Source organism: Oncorhynchus tshawytscha, unplaced genomic scaffold (assembly GCF_018296145.1).
Source record: "Oncorhynchus tshawytscha isolate Ot180627B unplaced genomic scaffold, Otsh_v2.0 Un_contig_740_pilon_pilon, whole genome shotgun sequence".
Classification (NCBI taxonomy): domain Eukaryota; kingdom Metazoa; phylum Chordata; class Actinopteri; order Salmoniformes; family Salmonidae; genus Oncorhynchus; species Oncorhynchus tshawytscha.
Window position 1 is genome coordinate 234466 of NW_024609694.1, and position 18552 is coordinate 253017.

Sequence of the window (18552 nt, forward strand, 5' to 3'; positions counted from 1 at the left end):
AGTAGAGCCTTATAGTGTGATCAGTATAACATAGAGCCTTATAGTGTGATCAGTATAACATAGAGCCTTATAGTGTGATCAGTATAACATAGAGCCTTATAGTGTGATCAGTAGAGCCTTATAGTGTTGATCAGTATAACATAGAGCCTTATAGTGTGATCAGTATAACATAGAGCCTTATAGTGTGATAGAGAGCCTTATAGTGTGATCAGTGATAGAGCCTTATAGTGATCACATAGAGCCTTATAGTGTGATCAGTAGAGCCTTATAGTGTGATCAGTAGAGCCTTATAGTGTGATCAGTATAACATAGAGCCTTATAGTGTGATCAGTAGAGCCTTATAGTGTGATCAGTAGAGCCTTATAGTGTGATCAGTAGAGCCTTATAGTGTGATCAGTATAACATAGAGCCTTATAGTGTGATCAGTAGAACATAGAGCCTTATAGTGTGATCAGTATAACATAGAAAACATAGCCTTATAGTGTGATCAGTAGAGCCTTATAGTGTGATCAGTAGAGCCTTATAGTGTGATCAGTAGAGCCTTATAGTGTGATCAGTAACATAGAGCCTTATAGTGTGATCAGTAGAGCCTTATAGTGTGATCAGTAGAGCCTTATAGTGTGATCAGTCTCACATAGAGCCTCATAGTGTGATCAGTATAACATAGAGCCTTATAGTGTGATCAGTAGAGCCTTATAGTGTGATCAGTAGAGCCTTATAGTGTGATCAGTCTCACATAGAGCCTTATAGTGTGATCAGTATAACATATAGCCTTATAGTGTGATCAGTATAGCCTTACAGTGTGATCAGTAGAGCCTTATAGTGTGATCAGTCTCACGTAGAGCCTTATAGTGTGATCAGTCTCACATAGAGCCTTATAGTGTGATCAGTATAGCATAGAGCCTTATAGTGTGATCAGTAGAGCCTTATGGTGTGATCAGTAGAGCCTTATCGTGTGATCAGTAGAGCCTTATAGTGTGATCAGTAGAGCCTTATAGTGTGATCAATAGAGCCTTATAGTGTGATCAGTATAACATAGAGCCTTATAGTGTGATCAGTAACATAGAGCCTTATAGTGTGATCAGTAGAGCCTTATAGTGTGATCAGTAGAGCCTTATAGTGTGATCAGTCTCACATAGAGCCTTATAGTGTGATCAGTATAACATCATAGAGCCTTATAGTGTGATCAGTAGAGCCTTATCAGTGTGATCAGTAGAGCCTTATAGTGTGATCAGTAGAGCCTTATAGTGTGATCGGTAGAGCCTTATAGTGTGATCAGTAGAGCCTTATAGTGTGATCAGTATAACATAGAGCCTTATAGTGTGATCAGTAGACCCTTATAGTGTGATCGGTAGAGCCTTATAGTGTGATCATTAGAGCCTTATAGTGTGATCAGTAGAGCCTTATAGCGTGATCAGTAGAGCCTTATAGTGTGATCAGTGGAGCCTTATGGTGTGATCAGTATAACATAGAGCCTTATAGTGTGATCAGTAGAGCCTTATAGTGTGATCAGTAGAGCCTTATAGTGTGATCAGTAGAGCCTTATAGTGTGATCAGTAGAAACGTATAGTGTGATCAGTAGAGCCTTATAGTGTGATCAGTAGAGCCTTATAGTGTGATCAGTAGAGCCTTATAGTGTGATCCTTCGTGCCACAAAGCAGGACTACATTTATTTTCAGACACCTGTCCCCCCCCCCTCAATACACAGGAAGCAGTCATAGGGTGTATCATTCAGCGCGAAGCCCAGACCTGCCTTCATCCTGGGCAATTATCTGTGAAACACATCTAACTGACCTAGAAAGGCCTCAGACGTGATGAAAACAAGTCCAGGTTCCCCCAGGGTGAAAACCCTTTTACCGTGTGTGTGTGTGTGTGTGTGTGTGTGTGTGTGTGTGTGTGTGTGTGTGTGTGTGTGTGTGTGTGTGATGATACATGAGATATCTAGTAGATATATGAAACAAGTGCTCATTAAAAACGTAACCCTTCACCAGGCACATTCAGACTGGTCCCAAATCTGGCCTGTCCACTACTTACTAAAACTTCATACTGTGTACTAATCTGGCCTGTCCACTACTTACTAAAACTTCATACTGTGTACTAATCTTACTTCATGCTATTTAGAACGGACTGTTTAGTGAAAATGTAAATATGCCACGGCAGAAATGTGCTACTTTTGGTGCGTTCATAACAACTGGGGAAATTATGAAGTCGTGATCTTCACATCGGAGAAGCTGTGAGATGGTGCCCGAGTTTTTGACATGAGTTCAATGACCGTTCAAAACCATTTTTTCCAGTCAGAGAACATATTTTTCCCGAGTTCCTTGTTTTCTTGAACAAACCTTCAGTTACGGCTTCACCCAGCGGGGCTACAACTTTCGTGTTGTTGTTTTGGGCTAATATTAGCTAAGTATCTAACATGTTAAACAACGTATTTGGACTAAACTTGAATGTACTGTAGGCTGATGTATGTACAGTTGAACAGTCACCTGATTCCACGGCGGGAAGAGTGTCTGCGGGTTTTCGCTCCTCCCTTGTACTTGATTGATGAATTAAGGTCACTAATTTGTAAGGATCTCCCCTCACCTGGTTGTCTAGGTCTCAGTAAGGAACTCCCCTCACCTGGTTGTCTAGGTCTCAGTAAGGAACTCCCCTCACCTGGTTGTCTAGGTCTCAGTAAGGAACTCCCCTCACCTGGTTGTCTAGGTCTCAGTAAGGAACTGTGTGTGGTGAGCTTTCTGGCTCCCAGAACTGCTGAGGCATCACCTAAGTGGGTGCTACTACTCTGGGCTGTGTGTGGTGAGGCATCACCTAAGTGGGTGCTACTACTCTGAGCTGTGTGTGCTAACCCTAACCCTAAGTGGGTGCTACTACTCTGAGCTGTGTGTAGTGAGGTATCACCTAAGTAGGTGCTACTTCTCTGGGCTGTGTGTGCTAACCCTAACTCTAAGTGGGTGCTATACATTGAGATGGAGACGTCCAGTAGCTACACAATCGTCACCAGACTTTATCTTCATCCACCATCTCCCTCTGATTAGACCCACTCTAATGTGCATACCGCCCGAGCAGATCCATAGATGACGCAATCTCAATTGCTCTCCACACTGCCCTCACCCACCTACTGTAGATAAGAGGAACACCTATGTGAGAATGCTGTTCATTGACTACAGCTCAGCGTTCAACACCATTGTCCCCTCTGAGCTCATCACCAAGCTTAGGACTCTGAGTCTGAACACATCCCTCTGCAACTGGATCCTGGACTTCCTGAAATGCCGACCCAAGGTGATGAGGGTAGGAAACATCACCTCCGCCATACTGATCCTCAACACTGGAGCCCCTACAGTGGTGTGTGCTTAGTCCCCTCATGTACTCCCTGTTCACCTACGACTGCATGGCCACGCAAGACTCCAACACCATTAGGTTTGCTGATGACACGACGCTGGTAGGCCTGGTGATGAGTCAACCTACAGAGAGAAGCTCAGTGACCTGGCAGTGTGTTGCAAGAGCAACAACCTCTCCCTGAATGTCAGTATTTGTATTTTTTATGGATCCCCATTATGGATCCCCATGCTGACCTGTTCCACCCTCGACAACTACTGTGATTATTATTATTTGACCTGCTGGTTATTTATGAACATTTGACCATCTTGGCCATGTTCTGTTATCATCTGCACCCGGCACAGCCAGAAGAGGACTGGCCACCCCACATAGCCTGGTTCTTCTCTAGGTTTCTTCCTAGGTTTTGGCCTTTCTAGGGAGTTTTTCCTAGCCACCGTGCTTCTACACCTGCATTGCTTGCTGTTTGGGGTTTCAAGCTGGGTTTCTGTACAGCACTTTGAGATATCAGCTGATGTAAGAAGGGCTATATAAATACATTTGATTTGATTTAAATACATTTGTATTTGTATAGTGTGTGTCTATGTTTGTGTTGCTTCACAGTCCCCGCTGTTCCATAAGATATTTTTTAAATCTGATTCTACTGCTGCATCAGTTACTTGATGTAGAATAGAGTTCCATGTAGTCATGGCTCTATGTAGTACTGTGGAATAGAGTTCCATGTAGTCATGGCTCTATGTAGTACTGTGGAATAGAGTTCCATGTAGTCATGGCTCTATGTAGTACTGTGGAATAGAGTTCCATGTAGTCATGGCTCTATGTAGTACTGTGGAATAGAGTTCCATGTAGTCGTGGCTCTATGTAGTACTGTGGAATAGAGTTCCATGTAGTCGTGGCTCTATGTAGTACTGTGGAATAGAGATCCATGTAGTCGTGGCTCTATGTAGTACTGTGGAATAGAGTTCCATGTAGTCATGGCTCTATGTAGTACTGTGGAATAGAGTTCCATGTAGTCGTGGCTCTATGTAGTACTGTGGAATAGAGTTCCATGTAGTTTTGGCTCTATGTAGTACTGTGGAATAGAGTTCCATGTAGTCATGGCTCTATGTAGTACTGTGGAATAGAGTTCCATGTAGTCGTGGCTCTATGTAGTACTGTGGAATAGAGTTCCATGTAGTTTTGGCTCTATGTAGTATTGTGGAATAGAGTTCCATGTAGTTTTGGCTCTATGTAGTACTGTGGAATAGAGTTCCATGTAGTCGTGGCTCTATGTAGTACTGTGGAATAGAGTTCCATGTAGTCGTGCCTCTATGTAGTACTGTGGAATAGAGTTCCATGTAGTCATGGCTCTATGTAGTACTGTGGAATAGAGTTCCATGTAGTCATGGCTCTATGTAGTACTTAGTACAATTGCAATTTTCCTAAGTCCTTTTCTGTGGCACCTGACCACATGACTAAACAATAGTCAAGGTGCAACAAAACTAGAGCCTGTAGGACCTGCCTTGTTGATAGTGTTGTTAAGAAGGTAGAAACTAGGACCTGTAGGACCTGCCTTTTTGATAGTGTTGAGGTAGAAACTTGGGTCTGTAGGACCTGCCTTGTTGATAGTGCTGTTAAGAAGGTAGAAACTAGGGCCTGTAAGACCTGCCTTGTTGATAGTGCTGTTAAGAAGGTAGAAACTAGTGCCTGTAAGACCTGCCTTGTTGATAGTGTTGTTAAGAATGTAGAAACTAGGGCCTGTAGGACCGGCCTTGTTGATAGTGTTGATAAGAAGGTAGAAACTAGGGCCTGTAGGACCTGCCTTGTTGATAGTGTTGTTAAGAAGGTAGAAACTAGGGCCTGTAGGACCGGCCTTGTTGATAGTGTTGATAAGAAGGTAGAAACTAGGGCCTGTAGGACCTGCCCTGTTGATAGTGTTGTTAAGAAGGTAGAAACTAGGGCCTGCCTTGTTGATAGTGCTGTTAAGAAGGTAGAAACTAGGGCCTGTAGGACCTGCCTTGTTTATAGTGTTGTTAAGAAGGTAGAAACTAGGGCCTGTAGGACCTGCCTTGTTGATAGTGTTGTTAAGAAGGCAGAGTAGCACTTTATTATGGACAGACTCCCCATCTTAGCTACTGTTGTATCAATATGTTTTGACCATAACAGTTTACAGTCCAGGGTTACACCAACAGTTTAGTCACCTCAACTTGCTCAATTTCCACATTATTCATTACAACATGTAGTTGAGGTTTAGGGTTTAGTGAAGGATTTTTCCCAAATACAATGCTTTTAGTTTTAGAAATATTTAGGGCTAACTTATTCCTTGCCACCCACTCTGAAACTAAGTGCAGCTCTGAAGTGTTGCAGTCATTTTAGTTGATGTAGTAGCTGAGGTGTATAGTGTTGAGTCATTTCAGTTGATGTAGTAGCTGAGGTGTATAGTGTTGAGTCATTTCAGTTGATGTAGTAGCTGAGGTGTATAGTGTTGAGTCATTTCAGTTGATGTAGTAGCTGAGGTGTATGGTGTTGCAGTCATTTCAGTTGATGTAGTAGCTGAGGTGTATAGTGTTGCAGTCATTTCAGTTGATGTAGTAGCTGAGGTGTATAGTGTTGCAGTCATTTCAGTTTGTATAGCTGAGTGAGGTGTATAGTGTTGAGTCATTTCAGTTGATGTAGTAGCTGAGGTGTATAGTGTTGAGTCATTTCAGTTGATGTAGTAGCTGAGGTGTATAGTGTTGAGTCATTTCAGTTGATGTAGTAGCTGAGGTGTATAGTGTTGAGTCATTTCAGTTGATGTAGTAGCTGAGGTGTATAGTGTTGAGTCATTTCAGTTGATGTAGTAGCTGAGGTGTATAGTGTTGAGTCATTTCAGTTGATGTAGTAGCTGAGGTGTATAGTGTTGCAGTCATTTCAGTTGATGTAGTAGCTGAGGTGTATAGTGTTGAGTCATTTCAGTTGATGTAGTAGCTGAGGTGTATAGTGTTGAGTCATTTCAGTTGATGTAGTAGCTGAGGTGTATAGTGTTGAGTCATTTCAGTTGATGTAGTAGCTGAGGTGTATAGTGTTGAGTCATTCATTTCAGTTGATGTAGTAGCTGAGGTGTATAGTGTTGAGTCATTTCAGTTGATGTAGTAGCTGAGGTGTATAGTGTTGAGTCATTTCAGTTGATGTAGTAGCTGAGGTGTATAGTGTTGAGTCATTTCAGTTGATGTAGTAGCTGAGGTGTATAGTGTTGAGTCATTTCAGTTGATGTAGTAGCTGAGGTGTATAGTGTTGAGTCAGTCAGTTTTAGCTGAGGTGTATAGTGTTGAGTCATTTAGTTGATGTAGTAGCTGAGGTGTATAGTGTTGAGTCATTTCAGTTGATGTAGTAGCTGAGGTGTATAGTGTTGAGTCATTTCAGTTGATGTAGTAGCTGAGGTGTATAGTGTTGAGTCATTTCAGTTGATGTAGTAGCTGAGGTGTATAGTGTTGAGTCATTTCAGTTGATGTAGTAGCTGAGGTGTATAGTGTTGAGTCATTTCAGTTGATGTAGTAGCTGAGGTGTATAGTGTTGAGTCATTTCAGTTGATGTAGTAGCTGAGGTGTATAGTGTTGAGTCATCCACATAGAAAGACACTCTGACCTTATTCAACGTCTGTGGCATGTTGTTAGTAAAGATTGGTTTAAAGCAATGGGCAATAATAGCTACCCTCGCTAATTCCTGTTACCCAAATTCTTGTCTACCTCAATCCAGTATCCACATTGTAAACATAGTATTGGAACTGAACCTGTATATAGCATGCTTACTTACTTATTGTGTTCTTCATATGTCTTATTTCTAGTTTATTTCTAGTATTACGTTGTTATTGATTATTGCATTGTTGGGATTTGAGTTTGCAAGAAAGGCATTTCACTGTAGTTGTGCACGTGACATTAAAACTTGATCAAGACCATGAACTGCCCCTCTCCATCTTTGGATGATGCCCTCAATGACTTGGTCGCTATTGGTTGACCCAACTATAGCTAGGCTACTCTATAAAAATGTAATTGATTATTATTATTTAAGATGATGAAAAGCTTGATTATTTAAGTTAGGGTCATTATTATACCAAAGATGGTTTTAGTTTAGTAGAGCCAAAAGCTCTGATGAAGGCCAAAGGCTGACACGTAGCTTCAATAAAAAGTGATACTAGCAAGAACATTGTGATTTCTTTTTTCTTTAAAAACCTAAGGCTCTATGTTACATAAATGTTTAATATTCATAATTGTTATGATTATTGATTTGAATTGCTCGCCCTCCCATTTCACCGGAAGTTGTCCAGCTAGCGGGAAGCCCAAAGAGGTTTTAAACTGATCTAATTGTTCCCATGCAGCTTCAGCAAGATAGCTGTGTCTAATTGTTCCCATGCAGCTTCAGCAAGATAGCTGTGTCTAATTGTTCCCATGCAGCTTCAGCAAGATAGCTGTGTCTAATTGTTACCATGCACCTTCAACAAGATAGCTGTGTCTAATTGTTACCATGCACCTTCAACAAGATAGCTGTGTCTAATTGTTACCATGCAGCTTCAGCAAGATAGCTGTGTCTAATTGTTACCATGCAGCTTCAGCAAGATAGCTGTGTCTAATTGTTACCATGCACCTTCAACAAGATAGCTGTGTCTAATTGTTACCATGCAGCTTCAGCAAGATAGCTGTGTCTAATTGTTACCATGCACCTTCAACAAGATAGCTGTGTCTAATTGTTACCATGCAGCTTCAGCAAGATAGCTGTGTCTAATTGTTACCATGCACCTTCAACAAGATAGCTGTGTCTAATTGTTACCATGCACCTTCAGCAAGATAGCTGTGTCTAATTGTTACCATGCAGCTTCAGCAAGATAGCTGTGTCTAATTGTTACCATGCAGCTTCAGCAAGATAGCTGTGTCTAATTGTTACCATGCACCTTCAAGATAGCTGTGTCTAATTGTTACCATGCAGCTTCAGCAAGATAGCTGTGTCTAATTGTTACCATGCAGCTTCAGCAAGATAGCTGTGTCTAATTGTTCCCATGCAGCTTCAGCAAGATAGCTGTGTCTAATTGTTACCATGCACCTTCAACAAGATAGCTGTGTCTAATTGTTACCATGCACCTTCAAGATAGCTGTGTCTAATTGTTCCCATGCACCTTCAACAAGATAGCTGTGTCTAATTGTTACCATGCAGCTTCAGCAAGATAGCTGTGTCTAATTGTTACCATGCACCTTCAAGATAGCTGTGTCTAATTGTTCCCATGCACCTTCAACAAGATAGCTGTGTCTAATTGTTCCCATGCAGCTTCAGCAAGATAGCTGTGTCTAATTGTTACCATGCACCTTCAAGATAGCTGTGTCTAATTGTTCCCATGCAGCTTCAGCAAGATAGCTGTGTCTAATTGTTACCATGCACCTTCAAGATAGCTGTGTCTAATTGTTCCCATGCAGCTTCAGCAAGATAGCTGTGTCTAATTGTTACCATGCACCTTCAAGATAGCTGTGTCTAATTGTTCCCATGCACCTTCAACAAGATAGCTGTGTCTAATTGTTCCCATGCACCTTCAACAAGATAGCTGTGTCTAATTGTTCCCATGCAGCTTCAGCAAGATAGCTGTGTCTAATTGTTACCATGCACCTTCAAGATAGCTGTGTCTAATTGTTACCATGCACCTTCAAGATAGCTGTGTCTAATTGTTACCATGCACCTTCAACAAGATAGCTGTGTCTAATTGTTACCATGCACCTTCAACAAGATAGCTGTGTCTAATTGTTACCATGCAGCTTCAACAAGATAGCTGCGTCTAATTGTTACCATGCACCTTCAACAAGATAGCTGTGTCTAATTGTTACCATGCACCTTCAACAAGATAGCTGTGTCTAATTGTTACCATGCACCTTCAACAAGATAGCTGTGTCTAATTGTTACCATGCACCTTCAAGATAGCTGTGTCTAATTGTTACCATGCACCTTCAAGATAGCTGTGTCTAATTGTTACCATGCACCTTCAAGATAGCTGTGTCTAATTGTTACCATGCACCTTCAACAAGATAGCTGTGTCTAATTGTTACCATGCACCTTCAACAAGATAGCTGTGTCTAATTGTTACCATGCAGCTTCAACAAGATAGCTGTGTCTAATTGTTACCATGCACCTTCAACAAGATAGCTGTGTTACTGTTCATGTTGCTGATGATTGCATCCAAAACATTGTCTCATTGATGGCTGTGAGATGCTAATCAACAAGCTGCCACTGAAAGTGCCCATTGCCAAAACCAGAGGTTGGATAGGTAATGGCATGTGTTCGCCTTTTTAAAGTCTGAAATCCTCTCAAAACTCCTGTGAGATCAAATCAAATCAAATCAAATTTTATTTGTCACATACACATGGTTAGCAGATGTTAATGCGAGTGTAGCGAAATGCTTGTGCTTCTAGTTCCGACAATGCAGTAATAACGAACAAGTAATCTAACTAACAATTCCAAAAAAACTACTGTCTTATACACAGTGTAAGGGGATAAAGAATATGTACATAAGGATATATGAATGAGTGATGGTACAGAGCAGCATAGGCAAGATACAGTAGATGATATCGAGTACAGTATATACATATGAGATGAGTATGTAAACCAAGTGGCATAGTTAAAGTGGCTAGTGATACATGTATTACATAAGGATGCAGTCGATGATATAGAGTACAGTATCTACGTATGCATATGAGATGAATAATGTAGGGTAAGTAACATTATATAAGGTAGCATTGTTTAAAGTGGCTAGTGATATATTTACATCATTTCCCATCAATTCCCATTATTAAAGTGGCTGGAGTAGAGTCAGTGTCATTGACAGTGTGTTGGCAGTAGCCACTCAATGTTAGTGGTGGCTGTTTAACAGTCTGATGGCCTTGAGATAGAAGCTGTTTTTCAGTCTCTCGGTCCCAGCTTTGATGCACCTGTACTGACCTCGCCTTCTGGATGACAGCGGGGTGAACAGGCAGTGGCTCGGGTGGTTGATGTCCTTGATGATCTTTATGGCCTTCCTGTAGCATCGGGTGGTGTAGGTGTCCTGGAGGGCAGGTAGTTTGCCCCCGGTGATGCGTTGTGCAGACCTCACTACCCTCTGGAGAGCCTTACGGTTGAGGGCGGTGCAGTTGCCATACCAGGCGGTGATACAGCCCGCCAGGATGCTCTCGATTGTGCATCTGTAGAAGTTTGTGAGTGCTTTTGGTGACAAGCCAAATTTCTTCAGCCTCCTGAGGTTGAAGAGGCGCTGCTGCGCCTTCCTCACGATGCGAGTGGATGTGTGAGTGGACCAATTCAGTTTGTCTGTGATGTGTATGCCGAGGAACTTAAAACTTGCTACCCTCTCCACTACTGTTCCATCGATGTGGATGGGGGGGTGTTCCCTCTGCTGTTTCCTGAAGTCCACAATCATCTCCTTAGTTTTGTTGACGTTGAGTGTGAGGTTATTTTCCTGACACCACACTCCGAGGGCCCTCACCTCCTCCCTGTAGGCCGTCTCGTCGTTGTTGGTAATCAAGCCTACCACTGTTGTGTCGTCCGCAAACTTGATGATTGAGTTGGAGGCGTGCATGGCCACGCAGTCGTGGGTGAACAGGGAGTACAGGAGAGGGCTCAGAACACACCCTTGTGGGGCCCCAGTGTTGAGGATCAGAGGGGAGGAGATGTTGTTGCCTACCCTCACCACCTGGGGGCGGCCCGTCAGGAAGTCCAGAACCCAGTTGCACAGGGCGGGGTCGAGACCCAGGGTCTCGAGCTTGATGACGAGCTTGGAGGGTACTATGGTGTTGAATGCCGAGCTGTAGTCGATGAACAGCATTCTCACATAGGTATTCCTCTTGTCCAGATGGGTTAGGGCAGTGTGCAGTGTGGTTGAGATTGCATCGTCTGTGGACCTATTTGGGCGGTAAGCAAATTGGAGTGGGTCTAGGGTGTCAGGTAGGGTGGAGGTGATATGGTCCTTGACTAGTCTCTCAAAGCACTTCATGATGACGGATGTGAGTGCTACGGGGCGGTAGTCGTTTAGCTCAGTTACCTTAGCTTTCTTGGGAACAGGAACAATGGTGGCCCTCTTGAAGCATGTGGGAACAGCAGACTGGTATAGGGATTGATTGAATATGTCCGTAAACACACCGGCCAGCTGGTCTGCGCATGCTCTGAGGGAGCGGCTGGGGATGCCGTCTGGGCCTGCAGCCTTGCGAGGGTTAACACGTTTAAATGTTGGGGATTGGTTGGGGAAATGATATCTAATGAGCCAAGCTGTACTTTCTGCAAATATAAAGCCCACCTGCCTCTATAAACACGTTCTCTGCTAAATGCAGCATCTGCCAAATCTTCCAAAAGAGCAAGATGATTCGATTTCCCATTATCTCAGTGTTTTATAGTGTTTACACAATGGCTTCATTTTAACACATCAAATCAAATGTATTTATAAAGCCCTTCTCACATCAGCTGATGTCTCAAAGTGCTGTACAGAAACCCAGCCTAAAACCCCAAACAGTAAGCAATGCAGGTGTAGAAGCACGGCATGGTCATGCTACTACAGTAATAAATTACTGTACTTTATATAGATTATTATTGTAACAAATGTACTGATGTGATCAAATGATGATATAGCCTGTCAAGATATGTTACATGAATTCACAATAGAATTATAATAAAATGAAACATTTATTGAATTATTACTCTCACAATTTCACACATTTTCAACATATAGTTTCCCCATTTGACGCTTGACAAGCAGTTCCCTTATTCCACCACTATGCCTATGCATGGTCATGGCTGTACGTACATTTACGCACACTCAAGCAAATGTTCATATTGATAAGTTTCACACATTGCGTAGAAATGATCCCATGCATGGTTTACGCACAGATATGTGCCTGATTGATAAATGAGGGCCTAGGTGTGATGAATTTAGGAAATCACTGAACGATTCAATTGCTCCGTGTGGTGCCTAGTTGGGACAAAATCCTACAGTACCTGCAGCTCTCCAGAAACCGGGTTGTCTCCTCCTGGTCAACAGGGTTATGGTTAGGTCTGGTACTCTACAGGGTTATGGTTAGGTCTGGTACTCTACAGGGTTATGGTTAGGTCTGGTACTCTACAGGGTTATGGTTAGGTCTGGTACTCTACAGGGTTATGGTTAGGTCTGGTACTCTACAGGGTTATGGTTAGGTCTGGTACTCTACAGGGTTATGGTTAGGTCTGGTACTCTACAGGGTTATGGTTAGGTCTGGTCTAGTACTCTACAGGGTTATGGTTAGGTCTGGTACTCAACAGGGTTATGGTTAGGTCTGGTACTCTACAGGGTTATGGTTAGGGTTATGGTTAGGTCTGGTACTCTACAGGGTTATGGTTAGGGTTATGGTTAGGTCTGGTACTCTACAGGGTTATGGTTAGGTCTGGTACTCTACAGGTTTGTCTCCTCCTGGTCTAGAGGTTTATGGTTAGGTCTGGTGCTCTACAGGGTTGTCTCCTCCTGGTCTAGAGGGTTATGGTTAGGCCTGGTACTCTACATGATTGTCTCCTCCTGGTCTAGAGGGTTATGGTTAGGCCTGGTACTCTACAGGGTTATGGTTAGGCCTGGTACTCTACAGGGTTATGGTTAGGTCTGGTACTCTACAGGGTTATGGTTAGGTCTGGTACTCTACAGGGTTATGGTTAGGTCTGGTACTCTACAGGATTGTCTCCTCCTGGTCTAGAGGTTTATGGTTAGGTCTGGTACTCTACAGGGTTGTCGCCTCCTGGTCTAGAGGGTTATGGTTAGGTCTGGTACTCTACAGGGTTATGGTTAGGTCTGGTACTCTACAGGATTGTCTCCTCCTGGTCTAGAGGTTTATGGTTGGGTCTGGTATTCTACATAGAGCTCTAGAGAGACAGAGAGCTTTGTCATCTGGGTTTTTATTGGTTCTTTTAGGATCAGGCAGTTTATTTTCAGAGACATTTACATCATACAGTATAATTTACATTAATATAGATAAAATAACATAAATTACACTAATATAGATAATCTAACATCATTAGATATATCATGTTGCATACACACAGGGCCAATCTAAAATGGCACCAAACTCCTCTACAGAGCCCTGTTCCCTTCATAGTACACTACTATAGACCAGAGCCCTGTTCCCTTCATAGTGCACTACTTTAGACCAGAGCCCTGTTCCCTTCATAGTGCACTACTATAGACCAGAGCACTGTTCCCTTCATAGTGCACTACTTTAGACCAGAGCCCTGTTCCCTGTCATAGTACACTACTATAGACCAGAGCCCTGTTCCCTTCATAGTGCACTACTATAGACCAGAGCCCTGTTCCCTTCATAGTGCACTACTATAGACCAGAGCCCTGTTCCCTTCATAGTGCACTACTTTAGACCAGAGCACTGTTCCCTTCATAGTGCACTACTATAGACTAGAGCCCTGTTCCCTTCATAGTGCACTACTATAGACCAGAGTCTTATGGAACCCTACTCCCTTCATAGTGCACTACTTTAGACCAGAGTCCTATGGAACCCTACTCCCTTCATAGTGCACTACTTTAGACCAGATGTATTAGACAGCTTTGGGAGACTTTGGCCCAAAGTAATTGACTATAGTGTTGTAATAGTGCTCACTATAGGGAATAGGTTGACGCCAGCCGCTCCTCATTCACTCAGCCTATTGAGTCCACTGATCCCACTCACACAGAACTACCTTACGCTTTGGCCTCTTTCTCCCCTCTCTCTCCAGATAAAATCCTGCGACTAGTGATGTCCGTCCGCCCGACATCCTGCCTGCTCAACCCTTCCTCCCTTCTCCACACCATCTCTGGAGACCTCCTCTTCCTCACTTCCCTCATCAACTCATCCCCATCCCCTCCTCCCTTCTCCACACCATCTCTGGAGACCTCCCCTTCCTCACTTCCCTCACCCCCATCCCCTCCTCCCTTCTCCACACCATCTCTGGAGACCTCCTCTTCCTCACTTCCCTCATCAACTCATCCCCATCCCCTCCTCCCTTCTCCACACCATCTCTGGAGACCTCCCCTTCCTCACTTCCCTCACCCCCATCCCCTCCTCCCTTCTCCACACCATCTCTGGAGACCTCCTCTTCCTCACTTCCCTCATCAACTCATCCCCATCCCCTCCTCCCTTCTCCACACCATCTCTGGTGACCTCCCCTTCCTCACTTCACTCATCAACTCATCCCTGACCACTGACTTCAAGATGGCCCGAGTCGCTCCTCTCCTCAAGAAACCAACACTCGACCCATATACTGTATACTGTTATCTTCATGTATAGATGATACTGTATATATCCCCATGTTAACATGCTATATATACTGTTATATTCATGTATCGATGATATACACTCTCCGGCCAGTTTATTAGGTCCGCCGCCCATTTCACAAAACTGGGTTACAGACAGTGAGTTGTGTGGCTGTGTCTTGCTATATAAAGCAGGCATCGAGGCATTCAGTTACTGTTCAACTGAATGTTAGAATGGGCAAAACTATGTGCCAAGCGCGCCAAATTCAGTATCTCAGAAAACAGTTTGTTGATGAGCGAGGTCCAAGAAGAATCTGTCTGTCTGTCTCTGTCTGTCTGCCTGAAATTTTTCCTGTCTGTCTGCATATCTGCCTGTCTGCCTGTCTATCTGTCTGTCCATCTATCTGCCTGCCTGCCCGTCCGTCCGTCTGTCTGTTCGTTTATCTGCCTGTCTGCATATCTTCCTCTCCATCTGTCCATCCATCTATCTGCCTATCTGTCTGCCTATCTGTCTGCCTGTCTGTCTGTCTGCCTATCTGTCTGCCTGTCTGTCTGCCTGCCTGTCTGTCTGTGGTCTGCTATAGAAACATGCAGTTAATACATAGAGGAAGCCATATATGATGAATGTCTACCTGCCTGCCCGCCTGCCTGTCCATCTATCTGCCTGCCTTTTAACATATATATTTTTTACCCCCTTTTCGTGGTATCCAATTGGTAGTTACAGTCTTGTCTCATCGCTGCAACTCCCATACGGACTCGGGTGAGGTGAAGGTCGAGAGCCGTGCGTCCTCCGAAACACAACCCAACCAAGCCGCACTGCTTCTTGACACAATGCCCACTTAACCCGGAAGCCAGCCGCACCAATGTGTTGGAGGAAACAATGTACACCTGGCGACCATGCACTGCACCCAGGAGTCGCTAGTGCGCTATGGAACAAGGACATCCCTGCCGGCCAGCTGCAACAGAGCCTGGACTGGAACCCAGAATCTCTAGTGACACAGCTAGCACTGTGATGCAGTGCCTTAGACCACGGCGCCACTCTGGAGGCCTGTCTGTGTGTCTGCGTGTCCGTCAGTCTCCGTGCCCGCCTGTCTACCTGTCCGCGTGTCCGGCTGTCTGCCTGTCTACCTGTCTGCGTGTCTGCTTGTCTGCGTGTCTGCCTGTCTACCTGTCTGCGTGTCTGCCTGTCTACCTCTCTAACTGTCTGCCTGTCTACCTGTCCGCATGTCCAGCTGTCTGCCTGTCTACCTGTCTGCGTGTCTGCCTGTCTACCTGCCGCGTGTCCGGCTGTCTACCTGTCTGCCTGTCTGTCTGTGTGTCCGTCAGTATGCGTGTCTACCTGTCTGCGTGTCTACCTGCCTGCGTGTCTGCCTGTCTGCGTGTCTGCCTCTGCGTGTCTACCTGCCTGCGTGTCTGCCTGTCTGTGTGTCTGCCCTGTCTGCCTGTCTGTCTGCCTGTCTGCGTGTCTGTCTGTCTGTCTGTGTCTGCCTGTCTGTGTGTGCCTGTCCTCTGCGTCTGTCTGCCTGTCTGTGTGTCTGCTGTCTGCCTGTCTGCGTTTCTGCCTGTCTGTGTCTGTCTGTCTGCCTGTCTGTGTGTCTGCCTGTCTCTGCCTGTCTGCCCGTGTGTCTGTCTGCCTGTCTGCATGTCTGCCTGTCTGTGTGTCTGCCTGTCTGTGTGTCTGCCTGTCTGCGTTTCTGCCTGTCTGTCTACCTGTCTGCCTGTCTGTCTGTCTCTGGCCGGTTACTACATTGCGAAAGCCGGGCCGTATAGGATGAGTTCTAATCTAAGATCACTTCTACATGTTGGTTCCCTGGACACAGATGAAGCCTTTTCTTGGATTAAGTCCAATGGACTTTATCTATTGAGAGAGCAGTCCAGGACTGGGCCTTATCCGAGTCGGGGAAACCAGCCTCTTAAATGTAGGATTGGGGTTCATGGGCAAGGGGTCAGGGGTTAGAGGTCAAGGATTACAGGTCAAGATAAAGTAGTAAATTATGTTAATATAAAAAATGGGAATACCCACTGACATTCTCAGATATTAACACACACACACACCTTCCCTCCCTACAAGTAGACAGACCAGTATATGACGTTGAAGAAGAGGAAACTGAAGGGGAACAGAGCACGTGCGTACAGGTCGATGCGTTTGGCTGCAGCGGGGATGACAGGTTTAGGGGGCGGGGCTTTCTTGTTGTTCTTGGCCTGTGATTTGCCGGTTGCCCCGGTAACCTCAATGGGCTTGCCATAGCAGTCAAAGTTAGAAAGCTCAAAGTCTCTGGGGAGAGATCCCACGATGCTGAAGTCATTAGAGCGGAGGTCTGACTTAGATGTACACACCTTCTTACAGCGGGTCTCCACCACCTACAGACACAGACAGACACACCAGTTAGTAATGTTAGGACAGCAGTAAAAGAGAGATGTGTAGGAAGTAAATGATCAGGAGAGAGAGAGTGATAGAGAGAGAGTGATAGAGAGAGAGTGATAGAGAGAGAGTGATAGAGAGAGAGTGATAGAGAGAGAGTGATAGAGAGAGAGTGATAGAGAGAGAGTGATAGAGAGAGAGTGATAGAGAGAGAGTGATAGAGAGAGAGTGATAGAGAGAGAGTGATAGAGAGAGAGTGATAGAGAGAGAGTTATAGAGAGAGAGATAGAGAGTTATAGAGAGAGAGAGTTATAGAGAGAGAGTTATAGAGAGAGAGAGTGATGAGGAGAGAGTTATAGAGAGAGTTATAGAGAGAGAGTGATAGAGAGAGAGTTATAGAGAGAGATAGAGAGAGAGTGATAGAGAGAGAGTGATAGAGAGAGAGTTATAGAGAGAGAGTGAGAGAGTGATAGAGAGTTATAGAGAGAGAGTGATAGAGAGAGAGAGAGGGATAGAGAGAGAGGGATAGAGAGAGAGTTATAGAGAGAGAGTGATAGAGAGAGAGTGATAGAGAGAGAGTGATAGAGAGAGAGTTATAGAGAGAGAGTGATAGAGAGAGAGTTATAGAGAGAGAGTGATAGAGAGAGAGTGATAGAGAGAGAGTGATAGAGAGAGAGTGATAGAGAGAGAGTTATAGAGAGAGAGTTATAGAGAGAGTTATAGAGAGAGAGTTATAGAGAGAGAGTGATAGAGAGAGAGTGATAGAGAGAGAGTGATAGAGAGAGAGTGATAGAGAGAGAGTTATAGAGAGAGAGTTATAGAGAGAGAGTTATAGAGAGAGAGTGATAGAGAGAGAGTGATAGAGAGAGAGTGATAGAGAGAGAGTTATAGAGAGAGCAATGTTGGGAACATCCTTTAAATTGTATTGTACGTTTCCTCAGTGAAAACAATGTTCTGAGCAAATATCAAATTGGCTTTTCACCAAATTACTGTAAACGACAGACCACGTATTCACCCTGCACACCCTAAATGACAGACCACGTATTCACCCTGCACACCCTAAATGACAGACCACGTATTCACCCTGCACACCCTAAATGACAGACCACGTATTCACCCTGCACACCCTAAATGACAGACCACGTATTCACCCTGCACACCCTAAATGACAGACCACGTATTCACCCTGAACACCCTAAACGACAGACCACGTATTCACCCTGGACACCCTGAATGACTAACGAACAAACCAAAACAAAGGCAAAGTCTTTTCATGCTTTGTTGATTTAAAAAAATATTTAAACTCAATTTGGCATCAGGGTCTGCTATACAAACTGATGGAAAGTGGTGTTGGGGTAAAAACACACGACATTATAAAACTCATGTACATAAACAAGTGTGTGGTTAAAATTGGCAAGAAACACACATTTCTTCCCACAGAGCCGTGGGGTGAGACAGGGATGCAGTTTAAGCCCCACCCTCTTCAACATATATATCAACGAATTGGCGAGGGCGCTTGTCACGTTCTGACCTTTATTTCCTTTGTTTTGTCATTATTTAGTATGGTCAGGGCGTGAGTTGGGGTGGGCAGTCTATGTTTGTTTTTCTATGATTTGGGTAT

At 44.2% G+C, this 18552-nt stretch overlaps 1 protein-coding gene across 1 annotated transcript in view; it reads right to left on the reverse strand.

Annotated features, from left to right (window-relative positions):
- Nucleotides 1-16204: 16204 nt before the first annotated feature.
- The window catches only part of LOC112243944 (glycine receptor subunit beta), a 48998-nt gene continuing 46650 nt past the window's right edge, over nucleotides 16205-18552 (reverse strand). The window contains exon 11 of the mRNA XM_042316996.1: nucleotides 16205-16930. Coding sequence (XP_042172930.1) covers nucleotides 16634-16930 — 297 coding nt within the window. The 3' untranslated portion in view covers nucleotides 16205-16633. The remainder of the gene's footprint in view (nucleotides 16931-18552) is intronic.